The 27,555-nt window shown below is 42.4% G+C and overlaps 1 protein-coding gene across 3 annotated transcripts in view; it reads right to left on the bottom strand.

Annotated features, from left to right (window-relative positions):
• Positions 1 to 27,555, bottom strand: part of grik2 (glutamate receptor, ionotropic, kainate 2) — a 336,418-nt gene that overhangs the window by 15,289 nt on the left and 293,574 nt on the right. For 2 of the 3 annotated variants that reach the window (XM_085290496.1, XM_085290497.1), the window contains exons 16-17: positions 16,911 to 17,161; positions 16,613 to 16,640 (exon numbers count right to left, since the gene is read on the bottom strand). In XM_085290496.1, coding sequence (XP_085146622.1) covers positions 16,613 to 16,640; positions 16,911 to 17,161 — 279 coding nt within the window. The remainder of the gene's footprint in view (positions 1 to 16,612; positions 16,641 to 16,910; positions 17,162 to 27,555) is intronic. The other variant, XM_085290498.1, reaches the window with a different exon arrangement.

Below are 27,555 nucleotides of genomic sequence, written 5' to 3'. Positions count from 1 at the left end.
CCTGTATGAATGGCACCTGTTTGAACTCATCATCTGTATAAAAGACACCTGTCCACAGCCTCAAACAGTCAGACTCCAAACTCCGCCATGGCCAAGACCAAAGAGCTTTCGAAGGACACCAGGAAAAGTATTGTAGACCTGCACCAGACTGGGAAGAGTGAATCTACAATAGGCAAGCAGCTTGGTGTGAAAAAATCAACTGTGGGAGCAATCATCAGAAAATGGAAGACATACAAGACCACTGATAATCTCCCTCGATCTGGGGCTCCACGCAAGATCTCATCCCGTGGGGTCAAAATGATCATGAGAACGGTGAGCAAAGATCCCAGAACCACACGGGGGGACCTGGTGAATGACCTGCAGAGAGCTGGGACCAAAGTAACAAAGGTCACCATCAGTAACACACTACAACGGCAGGGAATCAAATCCCGCAGTGCCAGACGTGTTCCGCTGCTGAAGCCAGTGCATGTCCAGGCCTGTCTGAAGTTTGCCAGAGAGCACATGGATGATACAGCAGAGGATTGGGAGAATGTCATGTGGTCAGATGAAACCAAAGTAGAACTTTTTGGTATAAACTCAACTCGTCGTGTTTGGAGGAAGAAGAATACTGAGTTGCATCCCAAGAACACCATACCTACTGTGAAGCATGGGGGTGGAAACATCATGCTATGGGGCTGTTTTTCTGCCAAGGGGACAGGACGACTGATCCGTGTTAAGGACAGAATGAATGGGGCCATGTATCGTGAGATTTTGAGCCAAAACCTCCTTCCATCAGTGAGAACTTTGAAGATGAAACGAGGCTGTGTCTTCCAACATGACAATGATCCAAAACACACCGCCCGGGCAACAAAGGAGTGGCTCCGTAAGAAGCATTTGAAAGTCCTGGAGTGGCCTAGCCAGTCTCCAGACCTCAACCCCATAGAAAATCTGTGGCGGGAGTTGAAAGTCCGTGTTGCTCGGCGACAGCCCCAAAACATCACTGCTCTCGAGAAGATCTGCATGGAGGAATGGGCCAAAATACCAGCTACTGTGTGTGCAAACCTGGTAAAGACCTATAGTAAACGTTTGACCTCTGTTATTGCCAACAAAGGTTATGTTACAAAGTATTGAGTTGTATTTTTGTTATTGACCAAATACTTATTTTCCACCCTGATTTACCAATAAATTCTTTACAAATCCTACCATGTGGATTCATGGATTTTTTTTTCACATTCTGTCTCTCACAGTTGAAGTGTACCTCTGGTGCAAATTACTGACCTCTGTCATCATTTTAGGTGGGGGAACTTGCACAATCGGTGGCTGACTAAATACTTTTTTGCCCCACTGTATATTTATGAGTGTGTGTGTGCGCCTGGTTTATAACATGGCCTCCTCACACACAGCTGGTGGTCCCTGCACCTCAGGTTAGTCTGCGGCAGCCACAGCAGCAGGAGGGAAGAGACGTAAAAGAGGGGGAAGCAGATGATAAGCTGAAGGAGGGACGGGACAGAGAATAAAGATGCAGGAGGAGGAGGAAAGGGAAGAAGGCGACAGCTATGGTAATCATGGAAATTTGACAGATTAACATGAAGATGACAAAGAAATACTCCATTGAGCACCTATGAGGCGTATGATTTAGTGCAAAATTGTGTGACCAAAATCTTTTCTTTTTTTGACAAAGTTGACTTGGGTTGAATCACCAAAAATATAATTTTTGGAAAACTGTTTTTAACTCACACAACTGCCATTAAACACATCACATCTTTTGTGGTTGTTACAGTCTTCTATTAAAGTAGGATTTTCAAGATGTTAATATCTCTTAATAACTCTTAGAAAAAACATAAAAATAATACGAGACATTTACTTTAAAGGAGGTTACACAGCCAACCCAAAAAGACTGACAGACTGATACAGAGATGCAGGGAGACACTGGAAAAGTCTTGTTAACACATGTTCTAGCAGAAATACTGCTGGTTAGCGTCTTCAAAAAGGAACAAACTGCAGCAGATCCAAAGCTGTTTCAGCTATTTGCTTCAAGTCTTTGAAAAATAAAAATACGTATTATGCTACCAGAAGTAGCTCTGGACCAGCAGAGCCCTTATGGTTTATTTTGTTTGGGAGATGGGTGAGTCAGACTCCAACCTAGCTGGCCATGCCGCATACACATGCTCAACCACATTGATGTAATTTTAACATAAGGAAGGAAAATATATTATATTACTTATCTACAACCGTTAAAGTGAGACTCCACTTTTAATGAGGGCGGAGCTTTTAATGCTGTGTTGAGATTTGAAATATATATTTTGAATCTTTGTTGATTATATTCTTTTATGTATGAAAGAAGGCCAGCTTTTTGTCTTTTTGGCCCTAAAGAATCCGAAAGAACCGGAATTAATAGCTGTTTGGAGTCTTTGTATTTCACTGTACTTTGTATTTCCTAGAACCACAGTAAGTAGCCCGAGCTACCATGCTATCTCCCTGTTCATTTGATGTCACATTTATATAGCACATTTAAAACAATAACTGTTGACCAAAGTGCTGTACATTTAAAATAATCAAATGAGACGATCAGAAGCATATTTCCCAAATGTTTGGAGACCTTCTTTTTCACTATTTAGCCTTGTCACAAGTCGCCACATAGCTGCGAGGCATGAATGTACTAAAATAATGTAGAGAGCTGACAGACATACTAAAGAAATCTCATTGATTTGATAGATGAACTGAAATAAAATCTACACATATCTGTAGTTTGTAATAAAAGTATTAAAAATAACAAACATTTGATACACCTGCAAAGTTTAACACATTTTTATTCTAAAAGCACTCTTATATTATTAAAATCAGATCATTATTTTTTGTGGTAATCTCACAAATACATATATAGGGAAGTAACATGCCTATTTAATATCTACAGACACTGTTAAGCGGGTCTATGGCTTATCTCATTATTTAAATGACTAGCTGTTATTTTTTTTCTCCTTTCTATGTTATAGAACAAAAGCAATTATAAAATGCAAATTGCAGGGTGTGCACTGTCAAGCATGTGAAACACAACAAAGAGATGCTTCGCACCACATTTTTCAACTTGACACTTTCAGCAACGTGGGAAGAAAACCGTTCCCATATTGTAAAAGTAGATGGTATTTATTTATATCAGGCGCAACGTAATAAAATATATGGTTATTTTTCATAATGAAACAAGGTGGCTCGTTTTCACAGATTAGCCTGATAATAATTAGCACTGGACTGTGGAGCCACACGCTTTCATTTGAGATCAGGTTAGTTGTAATTTCAACCCATAAGAGAAAGTAAGAGACACAATCTAAATATTCTGAAATTACAATTTTTCTGTTACGTTTCCCAGACATGTTACAATTCTATAAGGGATGGATGGTAAACAAACCAAAGCTGTACAACTGAAACATAAGTTGCCAGTGATGTTCTCTAAAAGAAAACAGAACTCGGTTACCAGCCATAACACGCACACACACAAGCATTGTAGGTCAGTTACAATAAAAACACAATTTGATATAGTTTGTTTAATATCATGTTATATTCCATTAAAAATAATTGTATGCATTTAGGTTTCACTGGATAGCTCTTGACCTAACAATGTTAAACAATTTTATTTTAAGCAAGTGTTACTGTTTCGTCTAAATCGGTGTGTCAGACTCATTTTACAGCCACATACAGCCACACTTGCCAACGTTCAGGGCTCAGAATTAGGGAGACATTTAAAGGGTTTATATATATATATATATATATATATATATATATATATATATATATATATGTACATACATACATACATATATATATATATATATATATATATATAAATATATATATATATATATATATATATATATGTATGTATGTATGTATGTATGTATGTATGTATGTTATGTATATGTACACACAAAAAACTTTTTACAGTCTTTATTTATCAGATAAAATAAGTTGAATGTCACTGTTATTATTGTCCGGCCGCAAACAGCGGGGGTGTCCGAATTCAGAGGCAAAAGCAACTTTTCTGTCATTTAATTGTTTATTGCTTAATTACTGTTTGTAGTGTAAATGCCCATTAGGGAGACTGTTCTCAGTAGGAAAAGTCAAAAAATTTCAGCTTGTACTTGTTTGTGGTGAGCAGCAGATCAAACACGTTAAGTATGATAAATTGCTTCAAGCGCACTTTCAGGCCTGTGAGACTCATTTAGACAGTGGCCTTGGGTCTGTGTTACATGCAGACATTTCTGCATCTCTGCCATTCAAAGACATTTTCTATATTTTATGGAATATTCAACACTCATTTTTCCAGGAAGCTATTTTTTATTCTGTCTTTTCATAAAAGCCTTATTTTTAAGCCTTTACTAATACTAAGGGGAACACACATGAGATTTGAGGTCTGGACAAGTTTGAAACCTTTTGTCCTCCACAATGGAAAATGGCTGAAAATAAAAACGAGTATCACTTCAGCCAGCTCCTGATTCGATGAATTCTGCATTCAGCTTTGCAGTATCCAATATCACCAAGAACATTTTTGCTCGTCTCTCCTGCTCCCCTGTCTCTCTGTGTAGCCGGCCTGTACCACTGCACTTGCTGTCTTTGGAACGTCTGCCCCTCTTCCTTCTTTCACATAATGATATGATCCCAGTTGGTCGGTGAGCACATCAAAATAATGTTCACCCTGCTTTCATGGATTCTCAGCAGGGCTAAAGATTTGGCTCCCACATGGACCGTAAGTTTGACACCCCTGGTTTAAAAGCAGTCTAGCAAACCTAAACGACAGCGTCTTCATTGTTGTATACTTTAATGTAATTTAATCCATTGCATATTTACAAGCCAGAACACATCACAAGTAGCAGTGACATTTCTACCCCCCCCCCCCCCCCCATACAGTATAAAGTAGGTTAGCATATTGCAATTTGAATATAAAACTTTAATGTAAAAAGTCGTGCCTTGTAGGTTTCTTTCTTTTTTTACCTTCTTCTAGGTGCATAAATCGTCTTGTTCGGGGAAAAAGTATTAGGTGTTTTGTTTTCCAAAGTTAAGACATTTTTCAGTAATGCAGTAATGTAACTAGTTACTGTATTAGAGGTACAATTATAAACTTATTCACTTATCTGTCCCCCGGGCAAAAAGCAAAAAAAATGAACATTGAATGTGTCTTGTTTTTTCTGAAACGTCTGCACTACAATCACATTGCAGATGATTTTGTTTCATTTGCAAAGAGGAGAGTGTGGAGCGGTCTACATCTTTTAGGAAAGGAGAGATATGGACCATACTTTTGTTTTTATTGCCTTGAAGTACAAGACTGTGAAAAGTAAAGTGAAAACTCATCAGGGACAGAAAGAACTACACTACACAACTAACACAACATTGGCCATTTGCAAGCATGTGCACAAACAGCATGCTAACACAAAGCTTGCTAAGAAACCAGGGTGAAGTTGAAGCTGAGTGTGCTAATCCCAGCCAAACAGTGATGAGCTTTCAGGCTTGTGATGCTGTAGGCTCCATTTCTACTTTTGCATGTTTCTACATTAGAATCACTGTGGTGATCTCTTTGAATCTTTTGACTTGGTTTCAACTTTTCCTTTGTGTTACTGATTAGTGTTCATACTTACTGTTCAACCACTACATTAAGATCTTATGTAAGCCCCTCATCGGATAGGGTTTTGTGTTGGTATGTTGGACTGTATCCTAGGAGTTGTATTGTTAACTGTTATGTGGCAATGCATTTCAGGTCATGCAAATGGAGTAATGCAAAAGTAATGTACCAAGTAGTGTAACAAACCACTTGTTACACTACTTGGAATAATTAAATAATGTACTGTATTACTTTTAAGGAATATAATAGTAATGTGTAATACAATTTTTTCCTGAGTAACACTAATAATAATGTTTATATGTGCTCTAATTACCCCAAATAAATATCTAAATATATATTTAATTTTTTTGCTACATTGATAACATTCAAAATTTAGTAAATAATAATACAAATTTTCTTATTAATTCCATATGTTGTTTGGAAAATGACACAATACTTGTTATTCTGCCCTGGTCGACGAGTGAATTTTAAATCAAACCATCAACAGTTGATTGAAATGCAAACTTGCTTCTTTAATCCAAGGGGTTTAACAAATGGACGGAGTTAACCCGTTTAGGGATTACCACCATTTTCTCACAATTTTCAGATCCTCAAAAGTAACTGAACAATTGACTGACAGTTCCATAGTGACTGATATTTTCTTACTATTCCACAACAAATGTCCTGGGTCTGAGTGACCTGAGCAGTTATGGACTTGTCTTGTATTGTATGTATATTTGGTGTTGCTGTCCCGCTTCTCCCTGTTTGCGCATGTGTGTATGTGTTTCTGCGGGCGCCTTCAGGCCTGGTGTGTGTGGCTCTGCTGGCGAGCTGGCCACACCCAAAGCTCCTGCCACACACCTGCTGCTGATCAGGCCTCGTCGGGGGAGCTACTTAGGAGAGTCTTGGACCTCCCACCGACGCGGGATCACGTTAGTCACCCAGTTTAGGTTTAGTCGTTGAGTGCATGCCTGCTATTGTTAAGTGTCCTGACAGCTGCGGCTATGGTTTCCTGCAGGAGGAGTGTGGGAGGCCTGAAGAGCAGCGAGCACCAGGAGTGCCAACACACGGGAGCAGAGAGCACAAGGAGGACACGACACGGGAGTCTGGGGAAAACACGGGGATTTATTGTTGTTTTGTACCATACACTGTAAATAAACGCACTGTTGGCACACAGAGCACCGCGCCTGGGTCCTCCTTCCCTGCACCCCCACGGTCTGCCAGCCAGACCGTGACAGAATGATCCCGCCGAACATGGACCCAGCGGACTCATCGGAGAGGTTCAGGAGGGAGGTGACGGATAAAGTTAATAGACTCTGCGACCTATGGCTGGAGGCGCATGAGGAAAAATTTTGTCGTGCCATGGAAAAGCGGCTGAAAGAGTCGCTGTCTTGCTTCCCTTGGGTATTGGATACGCTCTACCTGATCGTCGCGGACTTTCTAGTTAACACGCTCCACCTCCACTCGCCTACTCAGGCTGCTCTTCAGCCCGACCAGCTGGTGGATCCGCAGCCTGACACGGCGGCCCCGGCATCGTCAAAGAAGCGACGCTCGCGCCGCCGGCACTCTTCACTGCAGCCGGACTCCCGGACTTCACAACAGCCGGCTGTGGTAAATTATAAGGACAATTTTTCATTTTTCACTCCATCTGTTTGTTTACTTAGGAACTGTGAGACTGCCAAGCCTGTAATTCAGGCAGCCGCCCAGTCTGTAGCTAAGCGGTCTGCAGTTCAAACATCTACCCCACCTACAGCAGCCTCCACTCCACTACCCACTCCAGCAGCTCTGAATGCTGCTGGGAGTAAAATGAACTCCATTAGTGTGTTAAAGTCTTTCCCTGTGACGGTGGAAATGGAAGGGGAAGAAAGAAAGAAGAGGGTAGAAAAGATTGAGGAGATAGAGAGTGCTGTTAAAGATTGTATCTCGCTGCCTTTACCCAAACTGACTGCCTGCACTGCACATCCCCAGCTGCAGCATCCCGGGCGGCCGTGCGCCCTGTGCAGCCTGCCTGAGGCCTCCACACCACCCTCAGGCTCACTGTCTGCTGCTGCCACCCTACTGACTGCTTCTCTCTCTGCTCAACCGATTGCTGTTGCTGTGCCACCATTCACTCCAACATCAGCACAGTCTGCAGTTCAGCCATCTGCTCCATCTACTGCAGCTCAGCCAGCCGCTCAAGCACCTGCTCAACTTCCTCAACAAATATCACTACAGTCAGTAGCTCTGTCTCTAGTACCGTCACCTGATCTATCGCTAACATGGCCAGCTGCCCAGCCTCTAGCCGTAGCTCAGCCAGCTGCCCAGCTAGTCACTCAGTCTGCTGCCCAGCTAGTTGTTCAGCTGTCATCTGTTCCACCTTCCACATCCACTACTCTGCCACCCCATCCACCGCCTGCTGCTGACGTGTCACCGTCATTACCGCCAGATGAGGAGCTCAGCGAGCCGGACCAGGAGCCCGTGCCGCCACCAGAGGAGCCCGACGAGCTGGTGGAGTCTGCATCGCCACCAGAGGAGCCCTGTGAGCCGGAGCAGGAGCTCGTCGAGCGGGAGGAGCGCCAAGAGATGGAGCGATGGCCTGTCCACTCAGAGAACCTGTGTCACAATGTAACCAACAATTCTCTATCTTGTCAAGACTATCTCTTCATCTTACATGTTCTGTTTAAATGCAACTCTGAAAGACACACAAGAAAGAAACCAAGCAGACACAACTGTCCACATCTTGGCACTTCCGGTATGATGGCGCCTGTGTTTGCCGCTGCCGGCCGTGGTTTCTCTGTGCTGTTTTTTTCGGTCTTTTTGCTTTCGCTTTTTGTCACTAATGTGTTGGCTGCCCTTGTCTATGATCGCCTGACGCTATTATCCATCCGATCCTCTATGATAAGTCAAGATGCCTTATCCTCCTGCGGTATTTTCCATCCTCCACTGCCGACACCGGTGTCTGGATCTTCGTTAGGTGTCATCAGTGGCGCCTTTCTGTGTCCGCGCAAGTCACGGAGAAGGAGAGGAAAAAGAGCAGGTGTCCAGGTAAAACTCAGACTGTTCTGGAAGCGGGGACTAACTGTGCCTGGATCTATGAGACGGCGCTACCTCAGGAGTGTTCATCCAGACTCTCCTGTTGTTTGGCCTTCCATCCCCGCGGTGAGTGGAATTTATGAACGTCGCGGATCAAACTCTCTGTTTCTTCGTCCCCTAAATCGGGCCGCTTCTGTTAATAATATGTCTTCTACTTCGCTGAGAGTGGCGCTTTTCAACGCTCGATCAATGACTAATAAAACGTTCCTGCTGAACGATTTAATTCTTTCCAAGAAACTGGACTTCTTATTTCTAACCGAAACCTGGCAGCGCGATGGTGACTTTTCATCCTTCATTGAACTCTGTCCGAGTGGGTACTCATTCATCAGCCAGCCTCGGACGTCGGGTCGAGGAGGAGGTGTCGCTGCGGTGTTTGGAAGCCGGTTTTACTGTCGTGCAGTGTTGGTCGGACATTTTTCATCCTTTGAACTACAGCTGGTTAGAATTGGAAATAAAGATCCATTTTACTGCGCTGTAGTGTATCGTCCACCTGGCCTAAACAGCATGTTTTTAAAGGAGTTCAGTGACTTTTTATCCTCGACTTTGAAGCTGTCCAGACTGGTTATAGTCGGGGATTTTAATATACACGTTGATGATGACTCTGACCTCTTTGCCAGAGGTTTCCTTAGCGTCATGGATTCTTTTCATTTTACTCAGCATGTGTCTGGTCCCACACACACCAAAGGACACACACTGGACCTTGTTTTTACTTTAGGTTTAAACATTCATTTTATTTGTACTGAGGACATTTTTATTTCGGACCATCGTTGTTTTCTTTTTAATCTGTCTTTTCATTTGTCCTTCTCTCCTATTCGACACGTGGTTAGCTCTCGCATCTTAACTTCCTCTAGTGCTGTTAAATTTTCCGATGCTTTTAATTTAGTTTTATCTCCCTATAATGATGTTCATTTTTTAACAAATCCTTTTAATAATCATTGTCTTTGTATTTTAGACAATGTTTGTCCTGTCAAAGTTAGACTAGCTCCGGTTTCAAAGTCGTCTCCCTGGTTAAATGACAGCATTCGCTTCTTAAAGCGTTGCTGTCGTAAGGTTGAGCGTTTATGGAGGAAAACGCGTTTGCATGTCCATCTCCTTTATCTAAAGGACCTTTTAGTCTCTTTTAACACTTCAGTTCGAGATGCGAGGGCGGCCTATTTCTCAGACTTAGTGTCTAAGAGCAGAGGTAACCCTAAGGTACTATTCGACACCATTAGTGATATTGTTGCTCCTGCTCCACCTGCTGTCCCAATTTCATCAAATGAAGATTGTGAAAAATTTCTTTCTTTCTTCGTTGAAAAAGTCAGTGACGTGAGGAACAGTATCTCTCCTTCTGTGTCTCTCTTGTCTGCTCCAACTCAAGCTAGGCCTGTAATTTTAGAAAGATTTTTACCTGCGTCCTTACCTGAGCTGGTCAAGTTAGTTAATTCAATGAAAGCATCCTCCTGCTCTCTTGATATTTTACCTGGATCTTTGTTTAAAAATGTCTTTCAGTCTATTGGTCCCTGTGTGCTCACAATTATTAATACCTCACTGGTTTCTGGTCAGGTCCCTGTTTATTGTAAGAATGCTGTTATTCACCCACTGTTAAAAAAACCTAAGCTTGATGCTTCTCTTCTCAGTAGCTACAGACCGATTTCAAAATTACCGTTCATTTCTAAGATTTTAGAAAAGGTTGTGGCTAAGCAGCTTATAGCTGTTCTAGATGAATACAGCATTCTGGATAAATTCCAATCTGGCTTTCGTAGAGCTCACTCTACTGAAACTACACTTCTTAGAGTCTCCAACGACATTTTAATGAGATGTGATGCAGGAGAATGCTCTGTTGATGTTGGACCTGACCTCCGCCTTTGATACTGTGGATCATCATATTCTGCTAGATAGGCTGAGAGACTGGGTGGGTATATCAGGGGCTGCTTTGGACTGGTTTGAATCCTATTTGCATGAACGATCCTTTTCTGTGGCTACCTCTAAGTACAGTTCCTCTTCTACTTTTCTTGCCTATGGTGTGCCACAAGGTTCAGTTTTGGGGCCTTTATTGTTCTTACTGTATTTACTTCCTCTTCAACACTTATTGAGCACTTTTAAGGACATTTCGTATCACTGCTATGCAGATGATATTCAGGTATATATCTCCTTTAAGCCCCATGATGTTTCCAAGCTACAAATTTTGCACAAGTGCATAGACTCCATTAGATGTTGGATGGCTGGAAACTTTCTTCAACTAAATGAGGAGAAGACTGAAGTTCTTGTTTGTGCTCCTAAAACTTTTGTACCTAGTGTTATGGAAAACTTGGGTCCACTTGCTACATTTGCAAAACCGTCTATCAGGAGCCTTGGTGTTAGTATTGACTCAGCTCTGACTTTGGATGCCCATGTAAAATCTTTGGTTCGCTCCTGTTTTTATCATTTGAGAAACATTGCTAAGCTGAGTCCCATTGTATCGCGCTCCGAATTAGAAATTGTCATTCATGCATTTGTTTCATCTCGTCTGGACTACTGTAATTCTTTGTTTACTTGTTTATGTAAAGCCTCTTTGGATCGTCTGCAAGTTGTTCAGAATGCTGCTGCAAAGCTTCTGACCAAGTCCTCCAAGTTTTCCCATGTCACACCCCTGCTGATTCAGCTGCACTGGCTCCCCGTTAAATTCAGGATCCAGTTTAAGGTTTTGACCTTGACTTTCAGGGCCCTGCATGGACAAGCACCAACATATATAAGTGAACTTTTGCATCCATACATTCCCAGCAGGTCCCTGAGGTCATGTGACCAGGGCTTGCTTGCTGTCCAGCACACGAGGCTGAAAACAAAAGGCGACAAAGCTTTTGGAACTGTGGCCCCCAGATTGTGGAACTCTCTCCCTTTGAGCCTGAGATCTGTGGACTCAGTGGTCACTTTTAAAAAACAGCTAAAAACCCATCTTTTTAAACTTGCTTTTAGTTGATTCTTATTTTTAGGTTTTAGCTTCTGTGAAGCACTTTGTGATTTTTATCTTGAAAGGCGCTATATAAATAAAGTTTTACTTACTTACTTACTTACATGAGAGCAAAGGATAGCAGTTGAGTTTAAATGAGCCATCACCGACAGCAGAGTGCTCTACTCTGTCCTCACCAATATGCCCATCACCAAGAACAAAGGATTTACAAAAGATTGGCTGAGATGGGACTCTGACTCAGTCTCAGGCAGGATTTGAGTGAAGCATCACACCTGCATGTCAGGGCAGCACTCTTTGTGCAGTGATAGAGCATACAGCTCCCCCGCTCATTTAGCTGACACTATAGCGAACAAGAATGCTGTAGGCCATTTTAGCTCCACTGTTTCAAGGAGTTTGAATGGCTCATGCTGGAATCTCATGGAGGGAGAGCCAGTTGCTTTTGATAGGGAGGCACCCTGCTACCTCCATGAAGAACTGAGCAATGAGGGGACAACAAGTCAATCTAGTAGTTTCTGGGGACTGACACATGCTGTCTTTTTTTGGCTGCTACCATTATTTTTGAGCTGAGGTGGACCTGCCCTCCTCCAACAGTTCATGCTAAAATTGGAAAATGGGATGGGCTGTGGAGGTCCACTTGAATCCACTTGTTTCCCATTCCAACATGAATATGTTTATAAATGAATATGTTGCTTTGGTAGATGGAGCTACTAACCAATAACTGAAGCAAGATCATGACTAGTAGATACGCTGTCTCAGGAGCCAGGCCCACAGCTGGAAGAGATGGAGAGGCATCCAATGGGCTCCCAAGGGTGACCTTGAAGAAACGATCAAATGGTGTTCTGCTAGTTGGGAGCCACTAAGATAATGGTCACCTCTTCCACTTGGAACCTCTGCAGGTGGGGGTGAAGGAGAGTAACGGAGGGAAAGGCATAAAGGGAGGCCATTGCATCCATGCCTGATCGATTGATTATCTCTCCATATGGAGAGAAAGATGGGATGCTGAGTTATCTCCCTAGACACAAAAAGATCTGCCACAGCCATGCCAAAATATCCCTAGACCTCCACCAGCTGATCTGCTGTGAGGTTGGCCAGGCGTTGCGCAGTGCATTGCCTTCAGGGACCAGAACTGTGGGTACAACCACTCCTGTGCATTCTGAGCCAGCTTGCTGAGGACCTGATGGCCTTCTTTACCATGTGAATAAATATTGTTACTGCCAGAAACTCAACTGTTTTGGGATCCCAGGACAGCTTGGGGTCAAGATCAATGCCGAGACAGACTCATAATCAAGGTTGGGCAGTGTTGACTCAAGGTTTCAGGGTCAATTTGAAGCCCACCTGGTGAGGTAAATCTCAAAGGCCCTAGAAGGCCCAGAAACCCACTCCCCGTTTCTGACAACTGTCAGAAAGTGGATACGCTGGGAGATCCCCTTGCCATCTCCCAGGGTATCTGGGGTCATTAGGGTCTCCTGGGGCAGTCTCTTCTTTGGTGCTTTTCTACTTTAACTTAACTAAAGTTAAAATGTTGAGATCTGTGGAATGTGAGATATAGATTAAGATGGTTTGGTATAAGAAATCCTATGCAGCAAACAATTTTCATACATTCAGAGACAAATTTTGTCAGAGTATTTGTGAGTCTCACTAACATGCTCTACATGTACCTCCACGTAAACTGTAAATTTTATGTGCGCATTAATTAGGAATATCTTGTATGGAGACGTGGATGTAATTGTGCCTATTAAAGGCTGTAAAGCCTGAACTATGCAATATTCTGATCATTTTAAATAACAAACAAAAATTAAAAATAATATATCATTTTGGGATTTTAATTTTCTTGAGTTTTGTTTGTTAAAACCAGCAGTTTTGTGCAACGTATTGCTTAAAAAAGGGAGATTTTTCAGCAATGAGCAATAAAAGTAATTTATAACATTTGAAAATGTGTTAAGAGTCCATTTTGTGAGTAGTAGTATTAGTCTTTTCTGTTGTAGAATGAAAAGCTAAAAAACTTTGTATCTTAAAATCATGAAATGTATTTTAACTGCTGGTAATATTTGGCCCTGGCAGTTTTAGCTATACAGCAACTCCTGGTGGCTCGTATGTTAGAAAAAGAGAAAAAAAAAAAAAGCAACCAAAAAGGTATTATTTTTTTTATACTTATGTTGCTCCATTCCTGTTTTTCACCGTTTCTACTGAAAAAAGGGGAAAATAAATCTGTAAAATCTGTAACATTGTAATGTTTTTTCCTGTGTATTTTATGCTTTGGTTTTATTAGTTTGTTTTTGTATAATGCATCTTTTTATTCATATGCTTTTATTTTGAAGGTTTCTCACTTTTTTGCTTGCTTAAGATTTTGCCTACTTTGTCAACTGATGGCTGCGGAGTTTTCACAAATAATTTTATACCTTTATTATACTATATACTCTTTTTTTTATTTTTAATTCCTTTTTTAAAAATTTTTTATTTTATTTTAAATAAGCAAATTTTAATTAAAATAATTTAATTTTCTTTTGCTGGCCACACGTGCTGCTCTCTACCTGGTCAGAATGAGTTTTACCCTCCCTCAGGTCAGCATACTGTGTGAGTTAGAACAAGTCATATGGGAGGAACTTTGGCAGAAGATGCACAAATAATAAAACCATTGAACAAATGATTAGATTTTTTTTGCCGAAGGGGCTAAGACTTGTGGAGGGACTCTGTGTTTACATCAACGCTGATGCTGTTGTGGCTTGCAAACACCGTTCACCTCTGCTGGAGCTTATGATCATTGAGTGCAGACCATTCTACTTACCGAAGGAATTTTCAGACATACTGTTTGTTGCTGTCTACATCGCTCCCTGCTCTAATAACAACAACAGGAGTGAGGCACTGAATGAACTGTATCAGCATGTCAGTGAACAGCAGACAGCCCACTCAGATGCTTTTCTCGTCCTAGCGGGTGATTTCGATCATGCAGACCCAAAGACTGTGCTTCCCAAACTGCACAAACACATTAAATTTCCTACACAGGGAAACAACATTCTGGGCAATGTTTTCACCACCCAGAGAGGAGATTACAAAGCTCTCTCCCTCCCCCGCCTTGGTGAATCTGATCACATCACTGTTATGCTAATGCCAGTATACAGGCCCCTGGTCAAAGTCACCAAACCAGTTTGTAAACAGGTACGTGTGTAAGGTCCTCAGAGGGACTGCAAGACGGTTTTTCCACCACAGACTGGGAGATCTTTAAAGTGGCTGCCACACATTACAACACCACAGACCTGTAGGAATATACAGAAACTGTCATTGGCTACATCTCAGAGTGCATCGATGATGTCACAGAGACCAAGACTATTACTGTCTGGGCCAACCAGAAACCATGGCTCATATTTGAGGTCTACAGCCTCCTGAGGGTGAGACAGCTCATCCCCAGCTTTAGATGAGCCTAAGAACAGCAAAGGCAAACCTGTCCCTTGGCATCATAGAGGAAAGTACTCCAGGAGGATTTCATAGAGCTTCTGTGACAGCAGACCACAGACTACAAGCCCACATTGCAGACTGCTGTCAGTTCCACCTCTCTACCAGATGAGCTAAACAAATTCATCACTTGCTTTGAGGCACAGAACTGTCCCGGAATTTTGAGAAGACTAAGGAGATCACCATAGACTTCAGGAGAACTCACACCCTGCACACCCCACTAACCATCAACGGTGCTGCTGTGGCGAGGGTAAGCAGCACTAAGTTCCTGAGTGTGCACATCTCAGAAGATCTCTCCTGGTCAAAAAACAGCATCTCTGACCAGTAAACCCCAACAGTGACTTCCTCTGCAAACTGAGGAGAGCAAAAGCCTTATGAGCAACTTCTACAGAGGCACTTCTTTTCCCTTCCTTCAGAACATTTATTACACCCGCCTCATCCGAAAAGCCCTCTGCATTATAGGTGACTCCACTCATCTGTCCAACAGCTTTTTCAGTTTGCTGCCGTCAGGAACGAGACTGAAGAGCCTATGGGCTAGACCCAGCAGACTGAGAGACGGTCACTCAAACACTTGGATTGTGTTGGACATTTTTGTTTTAATCTTTTTATGTTTTTGTTGTTTGAATGTAAAATTGAGGGCAGTGTGAGCACTGCAATTTCGAATTCCTGTTTATGATCTGTATGGTTTTTGACAATAAAGCAGACTTTGACGTGACTTTGGTCATCTGAAGAGGCATAATAGGATATAATGCAAAACTACAAAGTGCAACCTATTTATTGCACTTGTTGCTATGCAGCCTCAAAAAGCATCACAGTAAAACTGGCACTACGTAAGCACTTGCAGTACACTTTTGGTGGAAATTGGGGGAAAAGGTACTTGACATATTTTTCAATACAGCTGAGTTTTGTCTGGTGCTCTAGGCCTTTATAGTAGCAACGTATCTGAGGCTAGATGCTTGCTTAAAAGTTCCAGTCTTGTCTCTCAACTGATTAAAATGAGAGGAGGGAGGAGATGGCTCAGTAGGTAGAGTGTTTGCCCCATGATCGAAAGGTCAGGGGGTCAAATCCACTGAACGGATACCCTGAGGTACCCCTGAGCAAGGTATTGTCCCTACAGACTGCTCTCCGGGCACTGGTGGCTGCCCACTGCTTCACTGGGTGAATGGGTTAAATGCAGAGAGGAATTTCCCTACAGGGGATTAATAAAGTATACATTATTATTAAAAGAAGCTATTTATGAACTAAATACTACAGATATAAACAGTGAAAATGGTGACAGCACAAGTAGGATGGGATTGTGCAACGTGGAAATGAAAAGCAGCACTGGGAAATGTGTGCGGGTGGGTGTGGCTGTTGATGAAGTGGGTCATGCGGCTTAGTAAACTGTAAAAACAGGTACGAGTGATTGAATGCCAGCATTCCAATTTTTTTAGTAAACTGCTCATAGTATTCCCATTTCCTGGGGGTTGTCACAACAAAACCTTTTGAAAGTTTTAGGGTATTGCAATAGAAAATATTCTGTAGTTTTTCTGGAGATCATTTGAGATGATGGTTAAAGTCTAGCTTGGATCCATGGTGACAGCAGAATTCCTCACGTTTCTTATCTCCTTGTCCCCATTGGGCCTAAGTGAATAAATGCAAAAAGACCAACCCTTATCTTACTGTATGGCATTAGGCACTGTCATCACAGTGTAAGTTTCCGCAAACTAGAAACAATCATTTTCTTACAAATGTGGGGAAGAAAGTTAACGTACTTTGTTCCATTTATTTTAAAATTGATTGATGTGTTTGTATTTGTCTTTGTCATGAGACTACTCTTTGTGACATGTGTTTGTTGTAATAAACTATCACAATTTCAATTAAAAAACAAAAAACATCAAATGAATTTCTTACCTTTTCAAGTTGTGCGTTCTGTTTGGACTTGTAGAGGAACTCTCCCATGGCCACAAAGACAGAGAGAACAAGTCCGGCTGCCAGGATGATGAAGATCCCACCGATGTTCTGTACCCCAAGGGCACTGGCCTCCTTACTCTCCTCCTCTGGACAACCATTTCCTCTCCACCACTTCTCCTTCATCATGTGTAGCTTCCCTTCCTCTTGAAGCTGCAGAATGGCAATAGTGATCTTATCTCTGTACGGAGAACCTAAAGGACCAAAATGCATAAGGTCAGTGTAAGCAGCTGACGCAACTAACTAAATCCCATAGACCACCACTGTTACTTTCACTGACCTTTTGGCCCCTTTATGACAGAAAGCTGCTCTCTCCCTCCCTTCCTGTCCAAGGTTTTCCCACACCTGATTGCCACAGCTGAACAGCATTCAGACTGTTTCATATATTGCTCCAGCACCAAACACTCCTTGGCATTTGGAAGTGTTTGGCTTTCAGTGTTGTGTGTGTGTGTGTGTGTGATCGGGGTTCTCTGCCATTTTTGTTTATGCACAATTTTCTCATGTTTTGTGGTCAGCCAGCTTAGCCAGTTTTTTTCACCTTAGAAATTAATGTTTATTTTCTAGTAAGAGTGGTGGTTATTATTGTCTTGGCCTTGCAGACCCTGATGTTTGTTTGCTTCCTTAATCCTTCTCGTTCATTTTGAACGGTGTAGTTTATAACCTGATATCATGGCTCATATCAGGTTGTCTGCACAGACTGCACAGTTGGTGTCACCTGCATGTGCAGAGAGAGAACTTGAAGGTCAAGCTGAATATGTGCTGTGCAAGTCAAGTACCTGGGCCATGTGGTGTCTTTGCAGATGGGGTGGCCATAAATATAAACCAGAACTGCCAGAGAATGCCAAGGAACTGAAATTATTATTATTATTATTATGTTGCCAACTACTATGGACTATTTGTTCCTGGGTTTTCTTACATTGCCTCCATGTTCAAGTCCTTAGTTGCAAAACTGACTCATTAAGTCAAGAGGCAAAAAAGGACCCAAATCCCATTGGATTTAGGCCTGCGAGATAGCTTTTCAGATGCTCACATCACTGTGCTGACCTGTGCACATTTTAACAAAACTTGTTACAGTAACAAATCATGATGGACTGGGAGCTGTCCTGTGACAGGACAGTGGGAAGGTACGATTCAACTACTGCTGTTGCTAGTCAGTCTCTGCAAAGCAGAAAGGAGTGTGCAGAACCAAAGTTTTATTAGAACTTTTAGTCATCAAATGGGCTGTGAAAAATTTAGGGGGTACTTATTGGTCTAGAACTGCATATTAAAGTATGTTGTAAATACTCTCAGTGATCTTAAAACAGTTCATTTTGAGGGCAAGTTCTGACCTGAGGTGCATGTATAAACCGCATCAGGCAAATACAGAGACTGTGTAAATGGGACTGTAGCCTTTGGTCCCACATTTGTCCTTGCTGAGGAGCTTAAGTGCACAGTGTGTCAAGTAGCACCTGCCTCTCAAGACAGTATCGCAAGCCATAACAATGTCTCCTTGGGAAGGTAAAACTAACTAATCTTGCAGACAGACTGGATGATCCAAGAATTTCACTTCTTTTGGGACAGGTGATGGCAAACAAGGACGAGAGAGAGAAAACATCCTTGTCCAAACTGATAAACAATGAGACATACTGATCAAAAGACGCTTCACTTTTGTATAGAGGTTATACAAGTGAAATCACCACAAGAGGACCTGTGTGAAATCAGCTGTTGCTGCTACAGCAACTGCTCGCTCTTCATGATAATGATCACCACCGAGGGTTGGAGCGGACCCAGACCTGATCAGAAGGAGGTGCTAGGTACAGGGTGATTTCAAGGTGCTTTACACTGTAAGGTAAAGACCCTACAACAATACAGAGGAAAAACCCCAACAATCAGATGATCGACCACATGAGCAACCATATGTCGACAGTATGAAGAAAAACCCTCTATTTTAACAGTAAGAAACCTCAGGCAGAACCAGGCCTAAGGTAGCAGTGACCGGTCCAAGGTAAAGAGAAGGAGGCAGGTCAAAAGACACACTGGGATAGAGCTAGAGTTGAATAATAACCAATGATTAAATGCAGAGTGGTGAATAAACTGTTACGGAATAAACATATATTCTTAGTGCTTATTTTCTGATTATATTGCTTTATGTAGTTTAATAATAAAGGCTTCTATAAAGCAAGGCCAGCTGTGAGAGAGAACTAGGTCAGAGGGTGATAGGTCGCCTTAGCAACAGAGGCTTAAGTTAGTGGAAGTTTAAGAAACAGGAAGTTTAGTGCAGAGCTGCAGAGGCATGTTAATAAAATACAGGAAACCAGACAGAAAAAGCGGAACTAGTAACACAGTTGTTTTTATCAAAACTATGTGTGACGTGTAAAGGACCAAAATAACACCTATATGAGACACATTTTTGGTTTCTAATGCTAGAGATTTTGCAACTGGCTTTGGGATGTGTAGATTTCTCTCTTCCGGAAGATGATTAAATAAAAAATTGTAAATATTTTGACTAACTGAGTCGTGTTCTTTCTATTCAGTAAAAGAATGAAAAAGAATCAGATTTAATAAAACACAGTGATTGAAAAAGGTGAGTAAAGAAGAAACACTCATCATGGGAAGCCCCCACCAACCTCAGCCTACTGCAGCATGAATAAGGAAGGATTTAAGGTCACCTGATCCAGCCGTAACTATACGCTTTATCCAAAAGGAATGTTTTGAGCCTAATACTAAAAGTAGAGTATCTGTCTCCCAAATCCAAACTGGGAGATGGTTCTGCAGAATAGGGGGTCTGAAAACTGAACACTCCCATTCTGCAATTAAATGCCCTACAATAGGAAGTAATCAGCGGTCTGGGAGTGAAGTGCACTATTAGGGTGATATGGTACCAGTAAGATGAAGCCTGAATATTCAAGACCTTGCATGTGAGGAGAAAGATTTTTAATCTAATTCTGGTTTTATTAAGGAGCCATCGAATAGAAGGTATTATGGGAGAAATATTGTTGATACTTTCTGTTTATTGTTTTTCTTTTAACATTATACAGTGGGGGTAGAGGGTAACAACAAAACAGAACATTAAAAAGAAAAATAATAACATTTAAAAAAGAAAAACTAAATAAAACAGGTGAAAAAACCCCGAGTTGGGTCACCATGTTTCTACAATTTGATCATTTCTCATTATCAATGTGATCGTCTTTATCCTGTCGAATTTATGTACTCAGTCCATTTCTCCCACTTGTGATGGTATTGACCTGAGTCCTTATTTTGTAAGTCATGTCCAAGTCCATGATTTATGTTTCGTCCATAATTTTGATCCATCCTGCGATTCATCCCTAACCCTAACCCTGCAATGGTGGGTTTATCTTGTACCATTTTCTTGCGATTTCCTTTTTACAGGCTGCAAGCATAATTTTCAATATGTATCTGTCTTCTTTCATCACATTTCCCGTAATGACACCAAAGTATAATAATGTACAAGTCTTAGATACAGCATAACCCAGAATTTTACCTATAACTAAATGAACATCTTCCCAAAATTTTGTAATCTTGGAACAGAACCAGAACACATGGGAATGATTCACATTTACCTCTCCACAGCCCCTCCAACACGGTTGTGGTAATGAAGTGTGTTTGTTCCTAATTCTGGGTGTTATAAAAAATCTAATTACATTTTTCCAGCAGTGCAGTCTCCAGGCACGTGATGATGTTGTTGACTGCTGTATTTTCCAGGTTTGTGACCATTCCTCATCAGATATGTTCACTCCCAACCCTCTCTGTCACTTCAGTTTTACATATGTTGTTGTACACCCTCTTGCCTCCATTACATGCTCGTACATGCAGGTCCTGATGGCATCCCCGGGCGTGTTCTCAGAGCATGTTCTGGGGAGCTTGCAGGAGTGCTGACAGACATATTCAATCTGTCCTTGGCCCACGCTGTGGTACCGGCCTGCTTCAAATCCACCTCCATCGTCCCGATACCCAAAAACTCCAACCCATCTAGCCTCAATGACTACCGCCCAGTAGCACTCACCCCCATCATCACTAAGTGCTTAGAGCAGCTGGTCCTAGCACACTTCAAATCCTGTCTCCCCCCCACCCTGGACCCCCACCAATTCGCATACCGCCAGAACAGGAGCACAGAGGATGCAGTCTCCATCGCACTGCACTCTGTCCTCTCACACCTGGACAACAACAACACATACGCCAGAATGCTGTTTATAGACTTCAGTTCAGCGTTCAATACAATCCTCCCCTCACAACTCAACAGGAAACTGACAGACCTGGGCATCAGTTCCCTCATCTGCAAATGGTTACTGGACTTCCTGACCAACTGCCCCCAACATGTCCGGCTGGATAACCACTGCTCATCTACCATCACAATGAGTGTACCACAAGGCTGTGTGATGAGCCCTTTCCTCTACTCCCTCTTCACCCACGACTGCAGACCTGTTGATGGTTCCAACACCATCATTAAGTTTGCAGATGAAACCACGGTGATTGGCCTCATCAGTGACAACGATGAGGCCGCCTACAGGGAGGAGGTGGATCGTCTGGCTGAGTGGTGCGACAGAAACAACCTGCTGCTTAACACCGAGAAGACCAAGGAGCTCATCATGGACTACAGGAGGAATGCTGACCCACATCCACCCATCCACATTAAGGGGACGGCTGTGGAGCGTGTGAGCAGCTTCAAGTTCCTGGGAGTCCACATCTCCGAGGATCTCACCTGGACGACCAACTGCTCCAAGCTGGTCAAGAAGGCTCACCAGCGCCTCTTCTTCTTGAGGACTCTGAGGAAGAACCACCTGTCCTCAGACATCCTGGTGAACTTCTATCGCTGCACCATCGAGAGCATCCTGACCAACTGTATAACAGTCTGGTACGGGAACTGCTCTGCCTCGGACTGGAAGGCGTTGCAGAGGGTCGTGAAAACTGCCCAGCGCATCGCCAGAGCACCACTTCCTGCCATAAAGGACATCTACAGGAAGCAGTGTCTGAAAAGGGCTGGGAAAATCATCAAAGACCCCAGTCACCCATCACATGGACTCTTCACCCTCCTGCCCTCTGGAAGGCGCCACAGGAGCCTCCGGACTAAGACCACCAGGTACCGGAACAGCTTCTTCCCCACAGCTGTCAGACTCCTGAACTCTGCCTCCTGACATCTGACCCACACTAAACTCATGGACTGAACATACACACCCCCACAATGGACAACTGTACCCTCAAACACACAATAATAACATGGACTGAACCATCACTCACAACCACCAGCACTTTATATACCTCTGTAGAAACTATCCACATATCTCACTTATCTTAACTGCACTACTGTATAGCTCTGTGTAAATAATCATTCTGTACATTCGATAATCTTTAATCCTACAACTGTTTACAACTTGCATAGTTCCCATTTCTGTATAGCTGTATATCTCAGATTCTGTAAAGTTATTTATTTCATATTCTGTATAGTTTTTCATATTTATATCCTGTTCATAGCCTGTACATAGCTCGTACTCACTACAGCCTGTACATACTTATAGTTATAGAATATTCACAACATACTTCATACCGTGTACATTATTACATACCATAATAGACCCATTTCTGTAATATACTCACATATCTATATCATTGCTAATATATATTGTAATATATCTATATCACTAAAGCACTTCTGGATGGATGCAAACTGCATTTCGTTGCCCTGTACCTGTGCATGTGCAATGACAATAAAGTTGAATTCTATTCTATTGAATTCTATTCTATTCTTTCTTTCTTTCTTTCTTACTCAGATATTTATCAGTAAGTGATTTATATGCAGTGTTGGTCAAGTTACTTGAAAAAAGTAATCAGTAATTAATTACTGATTAGTTCCCCAAAAAAATTAATCCCGTTACTTTACTGATTACTTATTTTCAAAAGTAATTAATTATTTAGTTACTTAGTTACTTTAAAAAAAACACGATTTACAACCTGAATAGGTGATAAAGCGATAGATCTTTCAGCCCAATTCTACTTTTTCTGCATAATCCATCATACAAAATGTAATCAAATGGAAAAGTCTCTTTTTAAAACTTGTTTTATTAGTTTTAATCTTTTAACTTTATGCATCAAGCAAACATTTAATTATATGCAACATTCTCTGACTTGAATAAATTAGTTTAACATTTAAACCTATTTTCTGCACATTCCAGCACATAAAATAAAATATTTTTTTGTGTTTACACTCAGTCTTTCAACTAGATGCAAGTAAAACACAGCAGAAAATAAATAAAGTCAAAGACTCAGCGGTCCTGTTGCTCTATTTTCACCTGTAAAGCAGGAGTAGGGCAGGTGGAGGTTTACCCTGGTGCAGGTGTGCCGCGGTCAGTGGAAGAATCCGCGAGTTTCTCTGTGAGTTTCCCATTACGTCGTAGCTACTCGGTGCTTGTTGGAAGTTTAGGGGGTTTTTTGCTGTAAAAAGAAGTTTTCTTCCCACGCGCAACTGACACTAAAGTTTTTGTCACTTTTTATGGAATCAAACTCAAAGTAAGGTCAGTACTTCCACGCTTTAAACGCTGCACGCTCATACTCTCTCTGCACTCGATATGTGATCCATTATTGATCTGCACACAGCTGTTGTCACGAACGTCGCACTCGCTTACGTCACTGTCGTGAGACATTCTCGCAAAAAAATCACGGTTTTAGTAACGCAGTAACGCAGCGTTCCTACGGGAAAGTAACGGTAATCTAATTACCGTTTTTGCAATAGTAATCCCTTACTTTACTCATTACTTGAAAAAAGTAATCGAATTACAGTAACGCATTACAAGTAACGCGTTACTGCCCATCTCTGCTTATATGTATTTATATATTATATATATTGTGCTATTTCTTACTTCTTGTATTGTCTGTCTGTGTTACTGTTTGTACTGGAGTGCTGTAACCAACATAATTTCCCCTAGGAATCAATAAAGTACCCTGGTTCTGATTTATCATCTCTTCTGCCCTTCTTCTTTTCAGATATTTCTACAACTTGATGGGAGTCTACCTGTGGTAAATCCAATTGACTGGGAATGATATGAATAGAGATATACATGTCTAAATTAGGTCCCATAGCTGATGGTGCATGTCAGAGCACAAACCAAGTCAGGAAGTTTAAGGAATTTTCTGTAGATCTCAGAGACAGCATTGTATGGAGGCACTGATCTGGAGACTGACAGTGGACTCATCTCTGTGCTTGTCCTGCTGGACCTCAGTGCAGCGTTCGATACTGTCGACCATAATATCCTATTAGAGCGATTAGAACATGCTGTAGGTATTACAGGTACTGTGCTGCAGTGGTTTGTATCATATTTATCTAATAGACTCCAGTTTGTGCATGTAAATGGAGAGTCCTCTTCACACACTGAGGTTAGTTATGGAGTTCCACAGGGTTCAGTGCTAGGACCAATTCTGTTTACATTATACATGCTTCCCTTAGGCAGCATCATTAGAAGACATAGCATACATTTACACCCAGCTCTATCTGTCCATGAAGCCAGATAACACACACCAATGAGTTAAACTGCAGGAATGTCTTAAAGACACAAAGACCTGGATGGCCGCTAACGTTCTGCTTCTTAATTCAGATCAAACTGAGGTTATTGTACTCGGCCCTGAAAAGCTTAGAAATATGGTATCTAAGCAGATTCTTACTCTGGGTGGCATTACCTTGGCCTCCAGTAACGCTGTGAGGAACCTTGGAGTCATTTTGACCAGGACATGTCCTTCAACACACATATTAAACAAATATGTAAGACTGCGTTCTTCCATTTGTGCAACATCTCTAAAGTTAGAAATATCCTGTCTCAGAGTGACGCTGAAAAACTAGTTCATGCATTTATTACTTCCAGGCTGGACGACTGTAATTCATTATTATCAGGATGTCCTAAAAACTCACTGAAAAGCCTTCAGTTGATCCAAAATGCTGCAGCAAGAGTCCTGACAGGGACTAGAAAGAGAGAGCAGATTTCTCTTGTTTTGGCTTCCTGTTAAATCCAGAATTCAAAATCCTGCTCCTCACATACAAGGTCTTAAATAATCAGGCCCAATCTCATCTTAATGACCTTGTAGTACCATATCACCCTATTAGAGCGCTTCGCTCTCGCTCTGCAGGCCCACTTGTTGTTCCTAGAGTATTTAAAAGTAGAATGGGAGGCAGAGCCTTCAGTTTTCAGGCCCCTCTTCTGTGGAACCAGCTTCCAGTTTGGATTCAGGAGACAGACACTATCTCTACTTTCAAGATTAGGCTTCAAACTTTCCTTTTTGCTAAAGCATATAGTTAGGGCTGGACCAGGTGACCCTGAATCCTCCCTTAGTTATGCTGCAATAGACATAGGCTGCCGGGGATTCCCATGATGCATTGGGTTTTTCCTTTCCAGTCACCTTTCTCGCTCACTATGTATTAACAGACCTCTCTGCATTGAATCATATCTGTTATTAACCTCTGTCTCTCTTCCACCGCATGTCTTTATCCTGTCTTCCTTCTCTCACCCCAACCGGTCGCAGCAGATGGCCCCGCCCCTCCCTGAGCCTGGTTCTGCCGGAGGTTTCTTCCTGTTAAAAGGGAGTTTTTCTTTCCCACTGTCGCCAAAGTGCTTGCTCATAAGGGGTCATATGGTTGTTCGGTTTTCTCTGTATGTATTATTGTAGGGTCTACTGTACAATATAAAGTGCCTTGAAGCGACTGTTGTCATGCTTTGGCTCTATATAAATAAAACTGAATTGAACTGAAGACTTGGAGGTTAGTCTGTCGTCTGGTTTCCAACTCCAGACCAACAGGCAAGCGCAGTGGACCAACCAAGAACTGGAATTGGTTCTTGGGTATACAGCCTGTACCAAACAATCCAACGAGAGCTCGCAACCAAGTATATTTCCTATTTTGTGGGGTGGCTGTGGCTCAGGTAGAGCAGATAAGCTACTGATTGGAAGGTTGGTGGTTCAATCCTTTGCTTCCCCAGTCTGCATGCCAAATATCCTTGGGCAAGATACCAACCCCAAATTGCCCTCCGATGCGTTCATCGGAGTGTGAATGTGTGTGAATGTTTATTAGTTGCACTTGTGTTTAGAAGTGCTTGTATGAGTAGGTGTGAATGGGTGAATGAGGCATGTTGTATAGAGCGCTTTGAGTACTGCGGGAGAGTAGAAAAGTGCTATATAAGAATCAGCCCATTATTTTATTGTGTTAGCCTTTTTGACAATGTGCACTGTGTTAAGTTCGACTTCCTGTTTCATTAGTCAGACTTAGTTCAGTTATATTCTTCCCTGTTTCTAGTCATCTTTATCCAGTGTGTTTAAGCTCTCAGTTTCTTTCCCATGTCTCTGCCAAAAGGAGGCAGGGCCTTGCGGAGCAGTACCCAGTGGTGAGTGAGTTTGACTTTTTCCCTCCAAATCACCACAAGTCGAAACCCACTGTTCAGCAAACCACAAGTCCAGCAAAATATAAGACTGTTTATTATTTGCACTGGGCTGTCAGAGGACTGGTTATTACCAACTTCCATCCATATGAACTGTTCCAGCATCTGAGACTCTCTCCCCGGAATTTGACTTTGAACCTGACCATTTCTCTCCTCCTGTCATTATCTCAAACCTGTGTCTCAGCCTGTTCCTACTCGCAGGACGGCTAGGACCCTGACTTCCCCTGCACCCTTCCAGTTTCCCCGGTGAGGGTGGATAGGGCCCAGCTGGTCCCTGTCCCTGCCGTGGTTCCTTGAGCGGCTAGGGCTTTGCCTGCACCCAGGGCGAGGGCAGCTGAGACCCAGTTCACTCCTGCTCCATATCTGTTCCTTGGGTGGGGATGACTGGTATCCAGCTTGCTCCTGCACCTGTCCCTGTGCCTAGCGTGATGGTGGCCAGGACCTAACCCGTCCCTGCACCCATATCTGCTCCTCAGGTGGGGACGGCAAGGGTTTAGCGAGTTTCTTCACCTATACCATTTCCTAAGGACAGACGGCCCAGCCATCAACATGAGCTCTAGCTGCACCATTCAGACCTTGCTGCTAGCCCTGCTTTGCCTCAACCAGAGGTTTCCCGCACGGGCTGGCCTTGCTCTATCTGCAAAGCTGCGTCACCGGTGACCTCCCAAGCCGCCATTCGCTGTCGCATCACCCTGCCGGTCCACAGTGAAGTGCCGCTGCCTTTGCTTGAAAGTGCTTCATCCTCAGAGCCTGCAGCTCAGTTTGTGTCAACCAACAGTGACCCACTTCCACAGACATCATCACTCAAGGGTGAGCGAAAAGCATTTTTTCCTCTATACCCACCCCGAGTTTAAGTTTACGTGCAGTTTTCTCCGGCTTTGAGGATCTAAGGGCTGTTCTGAGTACTGCCGAACTATCTGAAGCCAAAACTTTTTTTAAACCTGCATTTGAGTGTTTTGATTTGGAGTAAGGAGGTAAGGAAGTAAAATGAATTTATATGGCACTTTTAAAGACAGGAATCTGTTACAAAGTGCTTTACAGGGAACATAAAAACAAAAGCCAGTTATCCATTCCTGAGGTGGCCCATGGTACAAATGTATCCCTTGCTTCTGAGCCAGTTAATAACAATGACGTATAACACTGACAGTACAATCGCCTCTCTGTGAAAGCTATAGCTT

Source organism: Mchenga conophoros, linkage group LG11 (assembly GCF_057382185.1).
Source record: "Mchenga conophoros isolate Kocher_MC1m ecotype Shallow Benthic linkage group LG11, M_conophoros_male_GT1.1, whole genome shotgun sequence".
NCBI classification, from domain to species: domain Eukaryota; kingdom Metazoa; phylum Chordata; class Actinopteri; order Cichliformes; family Cichlidae; genus Mchenga; species Mchenga conophoros.
This window is presented reverse-complemented; position numbering and strand designations above follow the sequence as displayed.